Below are 23,120 nucleotides of genomic sequence, written 5' to 3'. Positions count from 1 at the left end.
GAATGTCATTTCTTAACAACTTGGCAGTCGACGTGTTAAATACAGATAAACAATTACACGACTATTGAACATGCTTTACGCGGAAGTCGACGTGTTAAGAGAAGAAAATAGAATTTGTTGTAATTCTAAAGGCGTTTAATCTCGTGGAAGATCGTTGAACAGATTTATTTGCAGTGTTATTATTTTTAGAAAATGACACGAACCATTTAGCTACAGATCATTTTTATTGGGTAATCGGTGTCCTCGATCAGTTATAAATTGCAGGATATGCGCGGCAGGGTAGAAAATTGAATATTAATTCTTTTTTTGCAGATAGAACGCGAGGTAGTGCTGTCATCGGCGGACAAGAATTCGAAAATCCCTATCCTCCATGAGTACAAACAGAAAACTGCGGGCAGAGTTGCAATTGCACCGGATGCGCCGATTAAGCAGCAGGCTTGGGTTCAAGAAGTGAGTGTCAACTTCTTCTCTATCATTACTAAAAGCCGTTACACTGATAAAAAATATGAATAGCCTAAAAAACAAGAGAAAGATAGAAGAAGAGTACAAATTATTTTGACGGAAAAGTTAGCTAACGGTTATTAATTTATTCGACTTTATTTAAAACCCCGTCTGAAAATCGGCCACATCAATCCATTAACGAATTGAACATTTCTTTTTTTATACCAGAATCAAAAGCTTTTATGAAAAACGGAATGATCAGTCTTTTTTTAATATTAAAATTGTATACATTTTATGGTGTTTGTGTATTTTAGAAGTTCGTTTTTATTCGAATCGTCGTGTTAGATTGAGAGTGTATTGATCTGTTGTTTCGCAACGAATGAGAGTGTAAAAGGGAAAAATTCATAAGAGTTCCCTCGCAACTCGCTCGACGGGTTTTCCTGTGAAAATCCAGGCAATGGGTTAATGAGAATCCACTCATTGTTGTATTGCTTTGCGAAACGCTTCATTCACTCGCGGTTTATTCGCGCGAGTGCGACGCTCTTTGGGCGTATGCGTAAGCAGCTCGAAATGCGCGAGTGGGTGTCGCTAATGTACGTGTTGCAGGATACTGTTTCGCGATCTTTGCTTGCAAACGGACACACGTGTGCAAAAGGTTACACACAAAATGTCAGAAATCCTGGTGGTCTCCAGTACCAAGCAGATTCCTTAATTTTCCCCAATAATAATATTAAAATACTTTCTTTAAACTCTTATTTAAAATTGTAATCGAACAAAAGATCTATAAAATTCCGTTGCTTGGACAGCTTAAAAAATTTGGATCAGTTTGAATATTTTATTTTAATATTCTGAAGGGAGTTATTTAGTGTTTCCCGCGAAGCTCTGTGGACTTGCACTGGTTTAAGACGATCCATCAGTCGATATTAGTGAGAACAAAGTCACCTGGCTAATTTATTTCGCCACGAAGGCTTGCTATTGTTATATGAACAATGTAGCCGTTGCGTAATCTATTAGCTGTTTCCTTTCACTTATTTAGTGTGTACATAAATCGTCTCCTTAGGTGTCCCAGTATAGAGGAAAACATGAAAACGAGGTCAGAACAGTGTCTGCAAAATTCAGAATGCAAATATCTTCGTAAAATATGTAACACGCGCTGTTCAATTGTCTTTAAACCGTGGATTATTATGCAAAATGTTGCAAAGAAAAGAAAAAGCTCGGATCTCTTTGGTCTATCGAAAGATTCATTTAAGCCAAACTAAATTATTATTAATTGTAATTAATACCTCGCCTTTGAAAATTCAAAGTTGGGGATTGTAATTTGTTTTTAGTTTCCCGGGAATCCCGTGAGCAGGAAGACATTCTTTTTTTAAATTTAGTAACAAAGCGATGAATAGGAGAATTAGTGAAATCGATAGACGATTGTTTGTTTTCACAATAGAAGTTAATGCTAACAATTAATAGGATTGACGTACGTGCAAATGTTTCTCGAACGACCAAAACCAATTAACGCTCACGTTAGCGCTTGAATCAACATCCATTTGTCGAGACTGTACACTCAATTCTGATATTAATTACTGTCGACTAGCTTATCATCGACTGCCAATTGTCAGATGCGTGTGTACTCTGACGATAATTGACGTGTTTGCTGCTCCGATATCAAAGCTTTTGACGGTGCCCAATTATGGTAGGGTTTTGTGAGCCCTTCTTTTGTTCAATCGTTAATTCCGTTTCTCCAGGAAGTCTGACGTCTCTCACACAATGAATTTCAATAGACCACTTCAACTATTAAAGATCTCAGAATCATTAAAACCTGTGGGCGTAGAAAAATAATTGTATGCTTAAAATAATTGTATTGTATACCATTTCACACATTTAATTTTTTTACGAGCCAACTAACGAGTGATAACACGAACCCAAACCTATTCTTGAAAGAATTTTATTGAACAATACCGTAAAATATCGTAAATAAAAGAGTGCGTAATTAATTGGAAACAGCTACGTTAAAAGTTTAATAGTTCAAAAATAGTTTTAAATACGAAGTCGAAACTGTACCTCTCCGAAAAGTCATTTTTAATATTTCATGAATTTCCTTTTACGCCACAAAGCTCACAGTGCATATGGGAAATTGGGTTGCGCCAATCGTTCACGAAAATTGTGTATCTCCACACGTACACATCCATCGAATAAAATCTGTCAAATAGTCGGCGATCAATAAAAAAAAAATGCGGGTGGTCCATCGAACCTTTCCATCTCAATATTACGTAAAATTGTTGGACATGATTGGTACGTACCGTACACGCAAACATTGTCCTACACAATTTAAAAAATTATTTGACGGTAGAAAATTCGTGTGTCAAAATTATTTATACATTATCATTGTTGGTGGATATTTAACAGTGAACAAAATCTTTCAGTAGAAATAGCAATTTTACATGAAGACTAGCAATACCTTGAATGAACTTTTTTATTGAAGCAATTTCATTACTACGAAACAATACAACATCAGTGGCGTGTAGTGCTTCTTAGTTCCAGTGTTAAGGAAAGAAAGGACATTGTATTTGGTTCCTGTTTCTCTCAGTCAATGAAGAACATTTTCACTTTACAATAAAGGTCCCCAGTCCAGCCATGAATGAAAAGTATGACACACAGCGGAGGATTGAATTCTCGAGTGTCTGTACTATGGTTCCCAGCGAGGTGTTCAGGCTGTGAAATTCTTACGTTAGGTTTGGCGCACTGTAATCCCCAGAGGGGGGTGGGGGAGGGGTACCTGTTGGAAGGGTTATAAGTCAGAATATCTTTTTTCGTATGCGGAAAGCGTGTCGCCGAGCCCTATGAGCACAACTTCACTTGCACTTGTCTCTCTCTTTCTCTCTCTCCTTCTCCCTCTCCTTCTCCTTTCGTTTGATAATATCGGCTGTTATTCCAGCCACATCCTTTTCAACGAATCAGAGGATTCAGTCCGACAACTTTGAAATTCTCTCTGCGGTTTAAACGAACATGCTGCCATTAACCGTCCGATGTCCTCTCTTCGATAGAGACTTGTTTACGGAGGATCCGGGCAACCCGTCTTGCGAAGCTTCCCCCTTTGTTATTACACAAACTCTCCGAACAGTAATTATCGCTGAACTTTCAAAATAATTTTACAAAGATTCGGGAAAAATTCTGGCTCTTCTCAGTCACCGAGACACTCATATAAAATACAAATTTTCCTCATCGTTCGCGAGGGATGGGATTTAAATGAAATATTGCGTCTTTACTAATTTTAAAGAGTTTCAGTGCATAAAATCCACAGTCCATTCGTCATACAATTTTTTGCAGAGCACACCAATTAAAAGAACTGAAAACGCTAAAAATTGAGAAACTGATAAAAGGCAAATTTTCAGTGAACATCGAGAATAATAAAATAATTATGTCTTGGGGGTAGTAATGTACTGTTTCAAAGATTGTCCCCTCTCAGATGTTTTTACTGAGCTGTGTCCAATTTAAAAAATAAAGATCAACAAATGTGCTATATAATTGAAGTACTATATAATATCGTGATCTAGCATCGCTCTCTCCGCTAATTTATTTCTGTTGATCTATTTAGATAAACATGCTATTAGTTGGCATACCATTGCGGAATTCTTTTGTGTCATTTTGGTGTGTGTCTCGTTCTAAACCATTGGCTGCAAAGGAAATAACACCTGAGAAAGGTTCGCGCGCTCGCCGACCGCTTCCCCGATCCGCATTTCTATCAACAAATTAATGCTCCCGATAGCAAGTAGCACAGTTTGTTTGCTCGTTATCGTTTAACGCAATTCCGAGACGGTATTACGTAATTAGTCGTAACTTGTTTGCAGCGAGATACCCGGGTCTAATGAGATATATCGCGTTCCTAATGAATGTGAAGTTCGTTCTGAAATTACGACATAACCAGCAAAGAACATTGAAAGGAACACTTAGATCGAGCGACGGTATCATTAGTCCGAAGAAACTACGTCAGTTTTAACGACGAAGTTATATGCGATCCCTGGGCCTCTTGGTCTCCCAACAATTTGAATTCCGTTTTAAAGAATCCTTCAAAAAAATCCCATAATGAAATTCATTGTCGCGAAGGACAAAGTTACTTCAAGTGATGTCAAGGAGATGCAACATTTTCGGGACACCCTGTATAGGAACATTACAGTCCCGAATAAAATAACGAGGCTTCGTGGGTTTAATTGGTTTTTTACTCTTAATTTACCTAAAGTTCCACTGTTAATGCTGCTGTTAAATGGAACAGTATACACAATGAAACATCCAGGTGCAAATATTTTTAATCGAAATGGATTTAATGAAAATTTGTATATTTTTCATCAGAATGGAATTCTACAATTCTGAAAATAGAATTGAACAGTTCAGAATTAAAATCAATTAAGTTTAAATATCCCAGAACAAAAATTTGCTGCTCGAACAGAAAATGATATATTTGTTGGACTTCGTTTTAGTTTAATAAAACGAAAAATTCCACGATTACGAAAACGAGACGGTTTCGTGACTGATGCATCGATTCGATCGATTTCCCGAGGTATGAAAGATTGCAAGCGTTTCTAAACTATTTTCCAGGGGACTCAGATGCAAGAAGTGAGACAGGAGAACCAAGCAAGGAGTTACCACCCCCCGGAGTCCTACGCGTAAATATTTCTCATAATTTATCAAGTTATCCGTTTTCCCGACATAATCGCAATCTCTTCGAAGGTCGACGTCGGCGTCAGCGGCGGCCGCAGCGACGAGGAACACGAAGATCGATGAGGAGAAGAGCAAGTCCCTCTCGAGGACGTATCACACGATCAAAGACATGATATCCAGCCGTTTCGGTCAGAGCCGGAAGGACACTGAAACGGAACCAGAGGCTAGCTTGAATAATGTCACCGAGGAGCTGAGGAAATCCAGCAGGAGCATCGATGATGAGGAGGCCAAGAAGAAGGAGGGGATCTATGGGAAACCGAGAGCCCAGGAACCCTCTGTCAACATGCAGCAGTACCCAAAAAACACCTGTGGTAAATGGAGAAACTATAATTTCAATATTGCAATTTCCGGTGGCAATTAAAACTACATAAAATCGAAACTACATTTTCTTGCACAACATTCACATGACCTAACTCTGATTCCGATGAGGTTATTCAATTTAAAAGAGTAGAAAAGACTACAAGTAGACTGCAAAATAAAAATTTTCTACCTGGATGGCAACAAACTGGAATGAAATAGAAATTTATTTCCTGGTTTGAAAACAATACAACAGTACTTTAAAATTCTTTTAATATTTTCACTGTTTTAAATTACACTTTCATTTTTGTCCTAAGTGCATAAAATCTGCTGTCCAATTATAAGAATTTGAAAATACCAAGATATTATTTTTCAGATGATTGAAGTTTCTGCTCGGTTATTATTTGTTAGAATCGAGGTAGAAAATGTTTATTTTGCACAAAAATCCGCAGGCATAGTAATTACTGTGGCAGTGAAGGAGATGATAGGGCAATGCATAATGAAGATTAAGCTTCCTAGATGTGGTGTTAAGTGAAACGGGTTGCATAGGATCGACTGACACCGCTTTAGCATTAAACGGCTGGTTAATGAAGTGCGCGGGACAGTTAAACAACATTTATACGGAACGTTGCCTGTTCAGGTCAGTACGGGCACTCGTACAGTTACCTGAGCAATCAGCAGAACGTGCCGCTTCCTGGCCAACTGCAACCAACCCCGCAGATCCAGCCTAATTTGCCAGGTCAAAGTGCACAACTCCACGTGACGCACCATGCACCGTCCGGAGGAGTTCAAACGGTCCATCAGACGCAAGTGCCCAGCTTCGGCCAATCAGCGACAGGTGGTAGCCAGCAGGTGCAGAATGTCGCGAGGGAATACGTTGTCCAGGGACCGTCTGGACTGCCGAGTCAGCAATTGCATCAGGGAATCCATCAGAACTCTCAGAACCAGGTAATTTCCGATTTACTCCTGTATACTCCGTGAACTACTTTTCCGTTGATGTTACTTTAATTGCGTCTGTAAACCGTTCGATACGCAAAACGACCTAATGCGACGCGCTAGATCGGAACTCGGTCAGGCGACCGAGTGAAATCCGAAAATTCACCTAATCTTGCCGCAACGGAACAATCCGGTCGGAACTGGACCATCAGCTCTCGAAGCATTTGCATTTCGAAGCATTAGAAAATTTAAGCTAGCCCACAAAGTGAAAATTCACCTGATTTCGCAGCAACGGAACAATCCTACTAGGCCATCAGCTTTCAACGCAGCTTTGCGTTCCGAAGCATTAGAAAATCGGGATGAGCCTACAAAGTGAACATTCGGCTACTCTCTTCGACAGCTATGAAACTCGTATCAACGAAATGCATAGGATACCTTTTACCTTGATGTACGCTTTTCCAAGGTCATTTTTACAGGGGTGATTCAGGGATGATTTTCGTGGTGATTCTTCCTTCCAAACACACCTTTCTACTATCGCAATTTCGAAAGATCGTTCGTTACATTTCAAGGTCGAAGCGTTAGAAAACCGTGTGTTCATTTGTAAGCCGAAAATTCACCTACTTTCTTCAATTGCACGCGTAAAAGCCAAAAATTCGATTTTCTTCGTACGCACATGGTGCTTTCTACTTTGTCTTTTCTTCCATCATAATTTACACGGTACTCTTTCCGTTTCAGGGTCAGAGCACGCCGACGCAGAAAACGCACGGTCTACCGCTGCAACAGCACCAAGTGAATCCAGGAATGCAGCAATCGAACCAAACCTTTCAAAGTCCTCAGCAACTGCTGCACCAAAACCAGAACCACCATCAGAGTCCACGTTTCGCCCAGCAACACGCGCAGAACATGCACCAACGGCAATTGATCCAGCAAATACATCAACAGCAGATAGCGAGTCAACAGCAGAATAGTCAACAGGGTGCAAGGAATGTGCAACAACCGTATTTCTCGAACAACGTGTCCTACCAGCAGTACCAGCAGGCAAGACAAGCGATGTCGAGGTCTCAGATCGATCTGCCGAGCACGTCTAGGCAGACGCAGGAGCTTAGGCTCTCTGGACAGGAGGTTTACTATCATTATTCCCAAGGAAGACCCAGGTACGGAGTGCCCCAGGTGTACATGAAGACGGAATGCAATCAGGAGATCGAGTTCCAGCAGAGGAACTCGACGAAGGGGATCGAAAAGGCTGTCTCGCAGCCTCAGTTATGCTACGAGGATGAACGGGTGAACGAGCAGAGTAGGACAACTGTGGAACCGATGAAGCCTTTGACTGTTGACCGGCTGGACAAGGAGAGGTATGGCAGAAGTTGTTGATGGGATGAGAATGACCTTTGAGAGACCTTTCCAAGGCTGTTGTTCTTTAGAAGACTCTGCAAATATTTTGCGAACAATATTTCTATTTTTCTTAATTGGAAAAGATTCCTAACTTTCTAAACGTCCTATCAACTGATGCACCGAACCGAATTCATTATTAATTTAATTTTCATGTCACCTGGATTCTAGCCTGCGGATGTTCATGCAATTTTCAATTTTTACAAACTTTAAGAAAGTGGAATGAAACAAAATCCTATTCCTGATGGGAACAGCCTTCGTAGATCGAAAGCAAATAAAAATCGTATTAAATTCTCTCGAATTTTATATTACAGCATATTTTGAAAATTTCCATGAGCCATAAATGCATAAAGATACGCAGTCTAGCTATGACCAACCCGTATCCCTCTCCCAAATTGCACAACGGTGTTCAATGTCTGTTGAAAACAAGCAATTGTTAACAGGTACGAGATTACGGTAGAGAATCACGGGGAATTCAGTAGAAACGACTCTCAGAGGAACGACGAGTACAGACCGGAAACCAGATTCGGCATCCGCAGAGACGAAGCGATTAGGTGTTCGAAACGGGAGCCGGAAGGAGTCTCCGGCCAGGAGAGCCAAGAGTCGGAGGGCACCTCGGTTCAGAAAAGGATCGAGGAACTGCAGAAAAGAGTCGAGGAGAATCATTACAGCTCGAAAGCATCCAAAGACAATGCGGAAGACGCGGCTAGAAACTCGTCCGCCTCGAAGATCGGCAGCGAAGGATCCAAAAGAGATCAATACGCGAAGGACACCGCCGCGAAGTCAGACTGTAAGAAAGACGATCTGGAACACGGTATAGGACGGTTGAAGATCCAAAATCAAGGGTCTGGATCGGATTACGATAAAGCTGGACAGAGTTCGTCGAACGTGGACTCGGGGAGAGGATCGGCTGTCTACTCTAGTGGTCGAAGACCTCCGCCGGAGCATCAGACTCATCCTCCAGGTCTGTTATGCGAATTTTATGCAGGGTTCTTGCCGGGGAAATAGGCGATTACAATATTTTATTCGAAATCGGTGGTTGGGGATATTGAAACGGGGATTGGGCTGATTTGTAGGAAAAAAGCTTCTCCCTTAATCTTGAGAAATCAATAGCCTAAAATCATGTACGATTGCTGATCTTTACTGACCTTCTGAATTGGAGATGTGCGAGAATGATGTACAAGATGTTGGGTGCTGGACAGGGAGTTGATTAAACAATTATTGGCGAGCAACGTGAGGACAGAAAATAGCCAAAATTTTTGTGGCTAAACGTTAGAAGTTTCTGTATGAAAAGACGCAAGTTCTATCTCAATATCTTAAACACATTGTTTTTAATAAAATACTAAAGTTACTCTTGATCTGGTGTATGATAAATCACTGGCACTGGTTTTACAGAAAAGAATTCATTAAAATTGGTTTTAAACGGCACAGCAGTGTCTTGTCAACCATTTTGTCATTGACAGGTCAAAGCATTCATGCACAGGGTGTCTCGTTTAAATTCACTGTTACTAAAATCAATTAAATCCTCTGAAGTCTCTATGAAATTGTGACACTGAGAAATGTAAATAAAAGTTAAATGGTCTCCAAGCGCATTCAGAGTGATGAATACAGGATATATGAAGATAGTTAGGTATAATTGTTGTTATAGAATTTTCTAAAGCATAAAATAATACTAAATATCTCGAGGGCTACAGTTGGCAACAATTTCGTGGATTTTCGAGGGGAAATGAACGAGCTCGTTTCTTTTTCGTGACAGTGCAAGACTCTGTGTGGGTGGACATAGTGGAATCGGAGTTGAGGAGCATCCTGGAGCCGAAAGACGTGCCCGCGATGGCGCATTCCACGCTATCTGAAAGTGTATCATCGGTGACGCCACCATTGCCGCCGCTCTCGCCCCATGAAAGTCCCAGAACGCCGAGAAATCGATACTCAGCGAGGTAACATTACTTCCAACAGAGATCTCTTCGCCTCGTAACCGATGTCACTTCCGGTCAGTGCCCCGGGTTGCTTCCGATTCATTCTCCTCTTCGAGCAGATCGAAATATCGATAACCGTCTGTCCGGGCAACCAGGCGATCACACTATGCCGAAACCTGACTAGCTGAAGCTTTTTCAGTCTACTTATTTTACGAGGTTACCGGTTTCGAAAAACACTCGAACAGAACCAACTCTTCTGAAACTAACTCATGAACTCGCCTCAATTATTTTGGGTACAAATGGATCAAAAATATAATTGAAAAGTGTGGGAAACAATTTCTTATTCTATTTCTCCTATTTAAAATAATTAATTGTACACGTTAAACTATTCTGCTTGCAAAACTTCTGTTTAGCATTCGGTAACAACTATTTTACAACAGTATAAAGTATCTTACGTTATCACTTTTATCTAATTTTATGTAGTTTTACTTTATCTAGGCTTACTTTGTCTAGCTCTAAGAGTCACGTAAACTATCCTAAATTTATTTGCGATTAGTATTGTAGTTTGCAACTTATCGAGCAACTAACAATCTGTGAGCTGACTATCTCTGATCCCTGAGCATTTGCAAAAACTTGTAGATAAGTATCTGGACTACCATAAGGACAAATTTAATCTCAGTGGTAACTGATAAAACAGAGCAATGACGCCATTGAAAAATTATAGAGAGCATAACACTAAAATTGATTGCATCAAATAACATAAATTATAAATAATACAAAACATTTCAGCCTTTTATTATATATTAAGGACAGCTATTAATTTTCACGGTGTTATGTTATTCGATAATCTCTGTAGACTAACTGAAAGGTATAGTAACTGTCCGGATAGTTTCCAGTCGGCAGCGTACTTATGCGATGATTAACCAGTTTCGCAGCTTTCTTAACAAGCCTAACAATTGCATGTTTCTGGGTCCTCTAGCTTACCATACGGGTCGAAACCTAATTACAGCGATTACAGTAAGGCCTTGGAGAAAAGAGGATTGTCCGGCAGTTCGAAGCATCGCGGCGCCTCTCTTTCCAGGAAAGAAGCTGCGAAGAAATTTACCCATCGTGAGTGTTCCTCCCATATTCCCCCTCCATTTTGCGTTTCTCGATAGATCCATAACTAAATGAAACGATACTTTTCCTCAGTTTTCGGTGTCGAAGCGGCTGAGTTGACTTCGACGACGACCGGACTCGATTTAGACTCCATGCTGGACAGAAGCGACTCCGATTTGAGCACAAACGACGCGAGAACTATCAGAAAGCAGTTGGAAGGCTTGGAGAATATGTACAGCGAAGTAAGACACAAAGAAAATAATATACGATCATCTTTAATATAAATTTCCTATGTGAACAGCGTGTGGACACTTTATACGTACCAATTAATTTTTATTTCTTATATGAAACGAGAAACAGCGTAACGTTATCGGTCACCGAAGTTCTCGAACGTTTTTCTCTATTATTTACATAAAACAGTAAATAAACTCAAAAAAGTTTAACGTCAATGATCAATTTTCTCGGAAATTCTGTGGGTACCAATTTACTTGTATCATCGACACAAGAAAATAAAGAAACCCACGTTTTATAGATATCAATTTAATTATTTACAAAATTCTAGAACAGTTTATCCATGGTTGGTGACCGATTTTCTGGGAAATTTTCTGGGAAATTTTCTGGGTGTCAATTCTTTTTCTGCTATTTTCACGGGAGAATAAATAAATTCAGAAGGACGACGTTGGTTTGCGTGGGTAGTGGTTTTATTTTTTTCTCTAAATTTTTGCTGATGACCTCAGGTGCTGAAACTGCTCGGCGGCAGCGTGAAGAAAAGACGAAAGACCAGAGGCCTTATTAGTTACGGTTCCGTCTCGTCGTTGCCCACGTCATCTGTTTCATCTAGACCAGTTACAAGGCATCATGACAAACGCAGATCCCACGCGATCGACGACAGAATGAAGAAAGCCAAAGACATTAAGGTCAGTCGCTCGTCGTCAGTCTTTATTTTACCATTTCACGTTTATAATGCCGTACATCATCCTTATCGCAGTTACACTGCAAAAACGTATACAAACTCGCGTCTCGATTAACAAGCAAAAAAAACTTGAAAACATTGTATCCTACATCGTAGTGCAAAAAGAAGACACGGTGATAAAGTGCTACTTATAAACTGGAAAGTAAATTATGTCATATATCAATCACATTACTATTTACAATTTTATTCCTCGACTCGCGAGATTAAATGTTTGGCGCATCGTGTTCGTCACGATCAATGGAACTCGTTATAGTAATTTTTTATTGCGATCCTGAGTGTTGTGTTACGTTCAACGTTCTTACAGATCGTAATAATTGTTTACAGAGCATTAACAAGCGCTTTCAGCGACTAGAGTCTCACGTGGTCACTCTGGCAAGGTCAGTGGCTCACCTGAGCTCGGAGATGAGGACGCAGCATCTGATGATACAGGTGAGAAAATCTCGTTAATATTGCAGAGCGAGCGTACTGTTTGAGAAAGTGATGGGAATGGGGAGAATGGATTTTTTAAAGAGTAAACTAGGCGGTGGGAGAAACTGGAATTTCCAAAATTCAGTACTACCAGGTGTTCGCAGGAAATGGAGAACATAAGGGGCGAGATTGCTGCATTGAGGACACAGACGAGCATGGCGATGGTGAGATCACAGTCGCAGCCGTTGATCAAGGACTCCGAGTTACCTGCCCTCTCGAATCCTTCGAGGGTGAAGAAGCTGACCAAGTTCTTCGGCACGGAACCACCACTCATTCGACTGTTCCTCAGGGAACTTGGGTATGAGGTACGTTTCTAGAAACTATTGTCTCCAAACCCTCACAAGTGCCCGTCAAAATCACAAAAGACCAGCACAGGACGAAATTTAATGTGGCAATTATTTTCGTAACTTGTACATCCTAACAAAGTTTCGAGTTTGACAAACTCGCATTCATGACTGACGTGGCAAATGTTAATAACTAGATTACAATACTATTATGCACTTACAATACAATCCTACAAATTCTTCAAATACAACAATTTTCTTCTTCTACAAAATTAATTTTACTCTCATTCTGATCTTTATACAACATATGAAAAAATTGCATGAGGATCCGCAGTCTATTAATGACTAAATTTACTTCATGAATTATATTTTTTTTTGGTCGCAAATGAAATGAGAAATTCTGAAAATGTTCATTAATGATGAGGGAAAAACACAAAGCAATTTCGACTTGGGATTTCAAGGCAACGATTTTTTAATGCATCTTCTATGCACAGAAAATTGTATTAACAATGTGCATTTAGTATTGACGGTATTTTGTTTTAGAAATACGCGAACGCATTCGAGAAGGAGAAGGTAGGAATGGTGGAGCTTCCGTATTTAAGTGAGGAGAGGTTACAGAAAATGGGAGTCCCTCTAGGGCCAAGGCTGAGGATCCTTCAGGAAGCCAGGATATCAGTGTGCAAGGACCCAATTTACGTCGTATGAGTTCCTCCGCCTGTTCAAAATAGAGGAACTGTTCGAGAATGAATGCCAATAGAGCATTACTGCATCTAGACGTTGAATACTCTCCTCGTGTTCAACAATTAGGGACGATTAACAGTGGTTTTATTGAATTGTTCAACCATTGGTAGGCTTAACAGACGATGAAGAATAAGGGAGGGAATGAATCTACGTTTTTAGAAACACCGAATAGCAAATTGTTAAGTGCTGGGAACGAATGTGTGTGTATGTTATAGGAATTCAATCTGCTCGCAAAGAAGTTGCGACGCTTTAAACTTTCTCAAGTTCAACGTTACGTCTGTAACTACATCTTTACCATAGGTTAATTTATTTACACTTAATGAAAATCGTGCTAAAGAAACTAGTAACCAAGCAGAAAGAGAAAGAAAGAGAGAGAAAGAGAGAGAGAGGGATTAATTGTTCTCCGAAAGTATCAATAATACATATTGTTACTCGCGATACAAACTGTACGTTTTGTTATTCGAGCGTCCGTAATTTATTATAAATTATTAGCAAATTGTACAACGTTGCTGTTCACTCGTACGAATCTCACCGCCTCCGAAACAGAGAATGAAAACAGAAAAGTAATATTGACACGAATGTGAATATCATTCGACGTCGGATAAAAATAATCGATTATCTATTTATAAAAAGAAAACACTCGACCGTGTCACCGCGGCGAGGTTGTTGCTGTTTGTATCATAACTGAATCGAGAAATTCATTATAGGGAATCGTAGCGTTAACTTTTATACTTTGTACATTTATAATTAATTGTTAAGCATTACGCGACAAGGATAGGTGACGTCCAGTTACGCAGACTGCATTGTATAGTTTCGATCAATGAATTCGAGTAGATAAAGTAATTCTGTGCTCCGGCGGAGTCATCGGAATTTTTCATCGATCTTTCTTCTGTTTTCGAGTGAAGAAAGGTCGGAAGTGCTCCGACTTTCGAAAACAAAAGTTTTCGATGCTTTTATCATCGAAGGCGCGTTTATTTCGCGAGGGCACGGTCGATTCGCCACTATTTTTACCGAATGCTACCAAACTATGATCAATAGCGACCTAAATTATTGATCAATGTGGGAAGAGCAAGTTTGTGCGAAGCGAATCGTGAGAGATTAGTCCGGTCATTGTTTCGTTGACTCCGCGGAGCCAGGCGAAAGCTCAAGTTGTTGTCGCGAACGTATTGATGAGAACGAGAAGCAAAAATGAAATTGCCAAAGAGACGCGTAGACGTTGACAACGAAGTGGTGTGTACAACTATGATTCCCATTCGAAGGAGCAGAAATAAAATTATTTTGTCAGGTATTGCTCGTTTCTGTTAGAACACAATCGTCGAACACGTTAACGATATGCAATTTGCATCCTGAGTCATATATCTCGTGGAAAGAAAAAAAAGTACTTGTAACCTTCGGATGACCTTAAAAATATAGTCAATCACTTTTTAGAAGGCGTCATGTTTCTTGAAAATTTTGTTTAAAAAGTCCCCTCCGATTCTCGGTTCTAATATTTAGCTGCTTTTTCTTGCGACTCACCCTGTATATGAGAACACAATGTACTGTGCCCGAGCAGCGAACCATTAACTATCTTGAGGACAAAGGTAATCAATTAGGGTCGTCTTCTTGCTCTGACAATCGAAAAATGAAACTGGTTTAGGGCGATAGTAAAATAAAAATGACAAATGTAGCAGTTTAAACATTTTCTTTCACCGAATTTCTTTCACTAAAAAATTATCAGGAACGTTGTAGATGAAAATAAATGACTGATGGACGTTTTGGGAATGTTTAAAAGTAAATCTAGAAAACATACCGATTTGAAAGTTTCTAGTTGTGTTCGCCAATCTTTGAAGAAAATAAACAAATCTTTTTGTGTCCAAAAATAATAGTCAACAAAGTTAATTAGGTACAACCGACAAACGAATCGAGTTTAAGGGAATTTTTTAAAGGGGAAGTAACGAACGCGTCGGTGTGTCTAACTTCGTAGCTACATTTTTTATGTTTAGACTTACAATTATTGCGTCCAGAGTTATGGTGGTTCAGCCGAAGGGTTTTTTTGAAATATGTCCATTTGCCGCGATTGAATTTAAAACGGGAGAACCAAAAATCTTGTCGTTTGCAGTATGGAATTAGGAGAGTGGAGAGTTAAGTCGAAGAGCGATCCACTTTTTGCGACATGAATGCCGGCGTCCTACTTCAAGTATCGATTTGCTGAATATAAAGCAGCGTTTGCCGAAAAAGCGCATTTTTCTTTAAACGCGACTCCGCTGTCTTTACGGATGGCGTAATATTTCGGGAATTGATCGTATCTTTCACTTTGCCAAACAATAATTAATCCAAATTCAAATTTGACACCTCAAAATAAAAAGAAACAGGGAAAAATCATTAAATACTTCTTAAATCTCGTAGAATCACTCCACATAGGCCTGAGAAAACAATTTTAAATAAATCGACAGTATACAAATAGCACAATTAGTGGATTTATAAACTGTTTTAATAGAATGATTTCAAGTTGGATACAGCGATGAATAATTTGTTTAGCGTTTGATTTAGATTTCGGTTGACTCGGGATGCAAAGTAATATAACTTTTGGTCGCACGTACACGCGCGTGCACTTGATACCAAAGAATCGATATCTGCTCCTGTGCAATGGCGATCATACCGACACAATTGCTGCCAATGATCGCGATCGTACACACGAAAAATAATGCCACTTCGGTTCTCGATTGATATCAATCCCTGCTATCGAATTCAACTGTAAATTATGCGTTAGTACACCGTGGGATCGTTCGTTTCTAATTATTTATTGCTAAGTGACACTTAACACAACAACTATTCCCATTTTGTAGTTTTAATTTCATTCTTCATTAAATGTCGGATTTCTCCTAGACATCGTTCGAGCTCTGCACAGTTAACGAGCTAACCGTTAATTGTCATTAGGGATAAGAACGTTTCACTTTTCTCACGAGTAATAATATTATTAATGCTTGTACCATTTTAATTATATTATCATGTTGTTAAATATTGTATTTAATAAAAGATTGGAGAGAAAAGTCTTCTGTCGTTGTATCAAGAGGACGAACAGAATTATGATCGACTGCCGATTAATTGTTGGCTGCGGTGTCAATTACAGGCAGCTCGAGGTTAGCACGTAACAGCAAATCACTCGACGGTTTGTGTATCGTGTGATTCAACGGTTAGTTTGCAATTGTTCAATTGAAAGGGGTGGTTGATCCACGAGGAACTAGTCAGCGGACAGTTTAGAAACAATTTTCGTGGACGTCGCGAGCTGCGAATTGCAAAACTAAATTGAGAAAATCCAAGAAAACAAGTCCATTTCGTTTAACACTTTTGTCTGCTGATCCAGTGACGTCGAAGTAAAATTAAAATAATTTATTTAATGAAATATGCATTCAAAAATTAGGACATGTGATATTGCTTGTTAATTAAATTTTCGTTCATGTTGCGGGTCATAATCAAATTTAAAACACTCAATATATTAACGGAAAAATTAATCTTTAGATCTGCACACATAATTTTATCACTCAAATAACGATGACAACACGGCCAGGGTAATTAAATTATTAAAGGACGTTGTTCCATGTTTTCAGTCTTCAATACAAAAAAAGAAAAAAACGCAATTTTTGTTGTAATTAGGGTCTCGTTTAACCTTACAAGAATTGCTAAATTGAGCACTTTAGTTATTGTTGGACTAGCATTAGCGGAAGTCACCATTTTTGTAGACGAGGCATTGAAATAGAATTTAATTTCCTCTCGCAGCCAGCTTCTGCGAATGAAAAGTGACAAAAATTGCCTCAAGTGAATTACTATGATATTATACGATAAATTAATGCTTGCAAAGAGGCACGTGTTCGCGAAAGAATATCGTGGAAGCCTGGAAAACTTTGAGCTGGCGTTATACGTAGCGAGATAAGTGCATCAGCATTATTTCTGCATGATTATCCGTCATTTAGCTTGATTTCTTCATCGATTGCATTAATGCGATATTTCTAAAAAAAAAAAAAAAAAAAATCAAACGACAGCAATTTTCCTGATGCGAAATACTTTCGGAGGACAACCTCCCTCTATTGAATTGCATTCAATTGCGCAGTTGATTGTGCCTCGATTGTTCCTGCAAGCTGCGAGTGCATAAAGGTCCGGCCGGATTATGTGTCTGTCATCTTTAAATTTAGAGTCTCCGCGCTATTGAATCAGATTATGCTCGGGACAAGTGGCAGAGCGGGCCTTCGAAATTTCGGCAGAATTGTTGGCGAGACCGTGTTCCGGCATGGCCGATCTACTTTTATCAGGAAATGCACAATTTAACAATTGTGTCCAATTATTTTTCCAGAGGCCTTGTCTTTGATTGGTCATCTGAGACCGCGCGACTATATCCCTTTGCCGGCCTCTGGCTTAATTTACCGAATGACCGCACTCGAACGATCGTCGAACTCTTATTTCTGGCACTGTCAATTCAACAGAGTCTTCCATCGTTTTATATGCCGCTAGTGACCGTACGGATGCCCGTGTAACCTTCGCAGCTAATGTCTGATGCTCGCTGGCATAGCGCTCGAAGCGACACAAAATCAACTCGATGATTGAACGGGAGAAAGGAACCAGCCTCCGCAAAGATTCAATTCATCAAGTTTCCTATTATTATCAGAAATAAAATGTTCCAGAGACGTCACCTAAAATTGCGTAGATTCACGGGAACGTTGAAAAATCTTCATTTGTTTTAGACTGCCGCTTTTGAACCGTCGACTTTACTGCGGCGACTGCATACGTCTTCACCGAGAACGCATTTTATGAGACCAAACAAGAATGATTGTCGTATCGGTCGCTCCAGTACATATAGAATATAATAACAAGAATATTAGTCACGAGAGTGACGTAAATGTAGCTGGAACGTTTAGTATCGCGAGACCGGCGTGTCTGCAGTTAAACTAATTTTTCTTGACAGTCGCCGGAGAAAAAGAAGTAGCAGAGGAATAATTTTCTGTTATTCAAATGTATTATTAAATATGATAGAAATATTACTGACGAGGCTGCGAACTCATAAAATTTTTTATTTTAATTTTGAAATTAGTTTCAAAACTCCAAGTCCTTCAGGATACGATTCAAAAGGGCGATTCTAATTGCTCAGAAGCAACTGCGAAGAAGCTGCAGCTGGTGTATCAATTAACGATGACAAACCTTCAGCAGCATCGTAATGCGCCAATAGCGATACGCATGATTCAGGTCAGTAGGAGCGCGGTCAACGACATAACGCGCAAAGACGATTACGTCAAAGTTGTGGCCCGAGTCGCGCCGCGAATCATTCATTTCGAAAAAACACGAGCATAAATCATCGCACTCCATTAAGCTTGTTTACTTGCCGAAGTCGAACATTGTCTCTTCCACCAGAAATGACCGATGCCTTTTATAATGCGTCTCCGAGCAGCCTAAAACTGTCCCTGGTCCAAACTGAACCGAACCAACCGTTCGATAGCCGACATTTGAAGAAAACACATTTTGTGCCAAGAAATTCTTCCGACTGCGCGATTCAACTGCTAGAGAAATGGGACCATAAAGTTCAAGGTGAAACACTCGATTCTGCGTTAAACAATTGCCGTTTGGGAAAGCCTAATTCTGTCGTTCTGCACGGTGAACCACGGAAGATGGTCAGTTTAGATTAGTGTGCTGTTAGAAGGTCGATCGAACACGTTTTTATCTTGTATAGAGCATGACTCAACAAGAGCTCTAAGATGATTACAGAAAATTTTGGGTCAATTCGTTTTTCCCCCCAGAGAATTCAAGGCCACCTTCAGCCTTTTATAGATCAAGTTGTGCTCGCGTCGTAATCAAATTTTTGTTCATAAATTATTTATAACTTGTTGCGTAGTTCATTCTTCAGTAGATGTATAGTAAATGTAAAAAAGATTCTTCAACAAGTCTGTACACTTACTGCCATAGAAGATCCACGTATATAGTCTCTGTAAATAATTTCTTGATGGCATTTTCGTATAAATTAGTTGAAAGAATTTAGTATTTCGTATTATGATTTTTCGTTTCAGTCGAAATAATATCTGGCCAGGCTTAGGGTTTTTTGGGAGTGAACGGGCAAGGTCTCAGGGCCGTTGGACTAATCGAGCAGTCCATTGAATGGTTACAAAGTCACAGTAATCGGAGTAGATAAGTAGCTAATCTAAGAATAGGATGTAAGAACGATACAAAGTACAACTCGATTCCATAAAGGCGATGTACGAGGTGCATACAATTTCCTCAGGACCAAGATGTTATCTCAATTGACCTACGGCCCCACTCTGGCTTGCTCCCCTCGACGACGAATCGTTCGCCTTCTGCTCGGCCGTCGAGAGTTATCATTTCTTCACTTCGTAACGAACATCTGGCGAGGATGAACCGAAATAGTGAACTCGTCCTCGTCTTCCTGGCCCTGGGCCTTGCGGTGATCTACGCGGAACGCTTGACGCCGCGGCGATGTTCTTATCCCGATCGTGAGTATCGAAACCAGTGATCGAAATCGATTACACGAAATCTATTGTTCCATATTAAATGTCCGATTGTAGAGTGCAAACGTTACGAACCGCGTTTTGATCAACAAATACTAGCCTGCAGATTTATCGATTTACATGGTACAATGTTAGTCTTGAATCTTCTATCTATAGATTGTGTTTACGGGAAAGTTGTGTTCGTTACAAATCGGACATTTGATAATCTAACAAAAGCATTTATCCATCGACTGTGATGTTCTCTATTGTGTCACCTTGTACAGTGTGCCGACGAAGAAGATCCACGCACACCATGTTCGAGATTCATTCGTATATTTGCTGGGCCGATAGCAGAAGTTACACTTGAATCTTTCCCGATCGTGGTAGCGGAATTATGTTTTCCTAGTTCTCTTGTTTCCACCGTATACAATGGGGCGAGTGATAAACATCGACTGTGATGCTCGAAAAAAATATGGGGCGCGTATTTTTTCGTGTCCGCGATCGTTCGCTTTGAAGTGGTGAAAATAGCTCTTGAAATCGGGGATGGAAACGGTCGATTAAATATCTACGGTGCCTATTGATCGTAACAGAAAATGTTGCCTGCGTTAACAGCGTGCTTTTCGCTGCAGGATTCGTATTCCGAGCGTATTATCTCTTTGTAATCCAGAAAATGTAACTTTGAACGAGCTACCATGTTTTGACGCGTAAAAACTGGCCTGTAAAATCGAAATCACAAAGGCCCATAATATTTACGTGCACAGTTGATATTCAGGCATTCTTTGAAAGAGAATAACTTTATTAAAATTGCATTGAACGAATTGAATCTTTTCCAGAAGTTGCGAGAAGTAGTGAAAAAAAAGCTTCCAGGAATCAGGAAAAAATAAAGTTTGTGTTTCACATTTTAGAACTGTATAGAACGTTTAGAAGTATCGTTGTTTTGTGATTTTATGTTGAATTTTTCTTCTTGCGAGTAGCAATTATCGACGTTATAAAAATAATTATATGGGAAATTATTGAAGAAATGTCTTCATTTTTTAAATAATATTTGTAAAAAATGTAAAACAGTTCTTACTAGTTACCTCGTAAAACATGTATTATAAAATACATAGTAAAGTTTTATAAATGTCTGTGGTGGCCTGTGTTCTCTAACAGCATAATAAAAACTAAATAGATATTGCAATCTCGTAAACGATAATTTCTATAAACTATTCGTTTCAGCTAATACTCCAATAAATTGCACTGTGGACGAAGTGTACATAGAACCTTGTAGGGAAGCTGCAGAGTCGAAGGCATGTAAAGTAAGGAGAGGGACTAATACAAATATGACTATTCATTACACACCCAGTAAGTGCAGCTTTGAGATTTTACTGTGGTTTACCGTGAGGAACATCAACTAACAAAACTGTATAATTCTTTCGCAGATTTCTCGTCAGATGTAATGACGGGTCGAATATTTTGGGCAAGTCAACTGACAGATATTCCATTCCTGGGAATGGATCCTAATGCTTGTTTGTTGACTTCGTGTCCTGTCAAGGCAGGGGAACGAAATACATTCTACACGGAAATACCGATTTTAAAGAAATACCCCGTTGTAAGTGAATTCTTTATTGACGTGATCTCTAAGATTACTGTTTCAATGAAAGCCTTTGTAATTTCTATAATCAGAGTTAATACGTTATTTATCTGCGATTGTTTCACAGTTATCGAAAGTCTATAATTAGTAGCTAAATGTTTCTTGACATATATTTCAGTAGCAGTAGCAATTTTAGTCGTGAACAAAATATCAGTCCGTTTATTCCTTCTTCCTCTGCATTTTGTGACAATTATTCCTTGGCTATTTGATGTCAAGATGTTACATTAAATAATTCTGCAACTCCGACGACAATATTAGCATACACAAACATTTGCTTTTGTTTCAGAGGATGTATGATCTCAAGTGGAGAATATGGAACGAACAGAACCAAGAGTGTTGTTTCATGTTTCAAATTAAGATAACCAAGTGATGCTGAACACGAGTGATTTATCGTTGTACGGTGCTCAATTAATAATAATTCTCGATTCGATAAATTAGTCGAATAAACCTTTCCGTCAACCTGCATACGCATATTCCTGTTTCTTGAAAATGTTTTGTAAATAATGACACATTCCATATATATTTAAGTCCGATAATAACTTGTATGAATTACGTAACATCTAAGAAGTCATTACGACTATCGATAAAGTTCTCGGAATTTCTTCGGCGATAAGATGAACGCTCTATTTTAATCATAATCTCGTTTAAAAAGAAACTTAAAACTTTAATTCGTAGCAACTTTTCAATCTTTAGGCACAAAGATTCATAAAACATTTTCCTTACAAAACTAAATCTATCTCTATATATATATACGCTCTCTATATAAATCCCATATATACGTATAAGTTTTAATTACTGGAGGATAAAGGGAATATATATTATTTAAACCGTTAAACAACGTGTTTGTAAGTTTATAAACTAGATACGCGATTCTAACAGTCGTTACTTTGGTCCTCCTCAAAGGGTTAAATATTCGTCATAAGGTACTACAATATTGAAATTAATTAAACCTAATAACATGTTGATCTTTCCTTGAAATATCTACAATAAAAAAAAATTTAAAAAGAAACGCTGCGGATAGGATTCGAACCTATGCGGGAAAAACCCATTGGATTTCGAGTCCAACTCCTTAACCACTCGGACACCGCAGCTTACGCTCAAAGCTTCATAAAATTTGGATGCTATGGTGCGTTAGTTGCAATAAACTGAAATATAATGTTTATAATAGATAAAAATATTTGTTAATCAATTAAGACATAGATAATAGCATAAATAAAGCATCTTGTCGTCTATCTAACGTACAACAAAATCAATTTTGGTTGGATAGTATATAGCAATAGTTTTACATTCTTTAAACCAATGCCCCACTTACCTTGCAATTATTGAATGCGTACAGACATATTTAATATTTATGTCTTTTCTTTCTTTCAAAATAAGTACTTGCAAGTTTAAGAAACAGCTGGATGTGCTTACATTCTTTTCATCTGTACAAGTAAAGATTTACTACATTTTAACAATTGAAGTTGAAGGTAATTGCGTTTATTTTTGTTATAATATTTTTAATCAAGATGCTATGCCAATGAAAATTTTCTGTTGTATTAGTACAATTCTACTTTGTTCAAAGATACTCTTCATGTGTGCTACTACAGAGAAGACTCGCCGCACGACACTGGTGCCATTTGCGGCTAAATACGGATACTTGTTACCAGTTGGATCTCGAATCTACCGCTAAGTAACGCTGACCATAAATAACTGCAAGTTACCATGTGCGATAACACGGTTACCGACGCACAATACACATTACCTACAAACATTTACATTGTATTTGAACAG

The 23,120-nt window shown here is 39.0% G+C and overlaps 2 protein-coding genes and 1 non-coding gene across 6 annotated transcripts in view; 2 read left to right on the top strand and 1 right to left on the bottom strand.

Annotated features, from left to right (window-relative positions):
- Positions 1-15,598, top strand: part of LOC143362417 (uncharacterized) — a 30,039-nt gene extending 14,441 nt beyond the window's left edge. For 2 of the 4 annotated variants that reach the window (XM_076802553.1, XM_076802552.1), the window contains 13 exons: positions 313-450; positions 5,026-5,093; positions 5,158-5,459; positions 6,086-6,393; positions 7,117-7,733; positions 8,214-8,734; positions 9,527-9,707; positions 10,666-10,796; positions 10,878-11,026; positions 11,522-11,701; positions 12,082-12,186; positions 12,330-12,530; positions 13,053-15,598. In XM_076802553.1, the coding sequence (XP_076658668.1) occupies positions 313-450; positions 5,026-5,093; positions 5,158-5,459; positions 6,086-6,393; positions 7,117-7,733; positions 8,214-8,734; positions 9,527-9,707; positions 10,666-10,796; positions 10,878-11,026; positions 11,522-11,701; positions 12,082-12,186; positions 12,330-12,530; positions 13,053-13,214 (3,063 nt within the window). In that variant the 3' untranslated portion in view covers positions 13,215-15,598. Of the gene's footprint in view, positions 1-312; positions 451-5,025; positions 5,094-5,157; positions 5,460-6,085; positions 6,394-7,116; positions 7,734-8,213; positions 8,735-9,526; positions 9,708-10,665; positions 10,797-10,877; positions 11,027-11,521; positions 11,702-12,081; positions 12,187-12,319; positions 12,531-13,052 lie in introns of all 4 variants that reach the window. The other 2 variants (XM_076802554.1, XM_076802555.1) reach the window with 2 other exon arrangements.
- Positions 15,599-19,562: 3,964 nt separating this feature from the next.
- Positions 19,563-21,810, top strand: LOC143362434 (MD-2-related lipid-recognition protein). The gene is made up of 4 exons (XM_076802605.1): positions 19,563-19,720; positions 20,933-21,058; positions 21,136-21,305; positions 21,634-21,810. The coding sequence occupies exons 1-4, from the start codon at positions 19,621-19,623 to the stop codon at positions 21,715-21,717; spliced, it is 480 nt and encodes a 159-aa protein (XP_076658720.1). The 5' UTR covers positions 19,563-19,620; the 3' UTR covers positions 21,718-21,810.
- A 546-nt stretch (positions 21,811-22,356) lies between these two features.
- Trnas-cga (transfer RNA serine (anticodon CGA)) lies at positions 22,357-22,438 on the bottom strand. Its single transcript has one exon. It is a non-coding gene; the product is annotated as a tRNA-Ser (tRNA).
- Between the last annotated feature and the right edge of the window lie 682 nt (positions 22,439-23,120).

This window comes from Halictus rubicundus, chromosome 17 (assembly GCF_050948215.1).
Source record: "Halictus rubicundus isolate RS-2024b chromosome 17, iyHalRubi1_principal, whole genome shotgun sequence".
Classification (NCBI taxonomy): Eukaryota; Metazoa; Arthropoda; class Insecta; order Hymenoptera; family Halictidae; genus Halictus; species Halictus rubicundus.
This window is presented reverse-complemented; position numbering and strand designations above follow the sequence as displayed.

Coding starts and splice junctions, on each gene's coding strand:
- LOC143362434 (XM_076802605.1), top strand. CDS start 19,621: ATGAACCGAAATAGTGAACTCGTCCTCGTCTTCCTGGCCCTGGGCCTT. Junction 19,721..20,932: donor GCGATGTTCTTATCCCGATC/GTGAGTATCGAA, acceptor TATTCGTTTCAG/CTAATACTCCAATAAATTGC. Junction 21,306..21,633: donor TTTTAAAGAAATACCCCGTT/GTAAGTGAATTC, acceptor CTTTTGTTTCAG/AGGATGTATGATCTCAAGTG.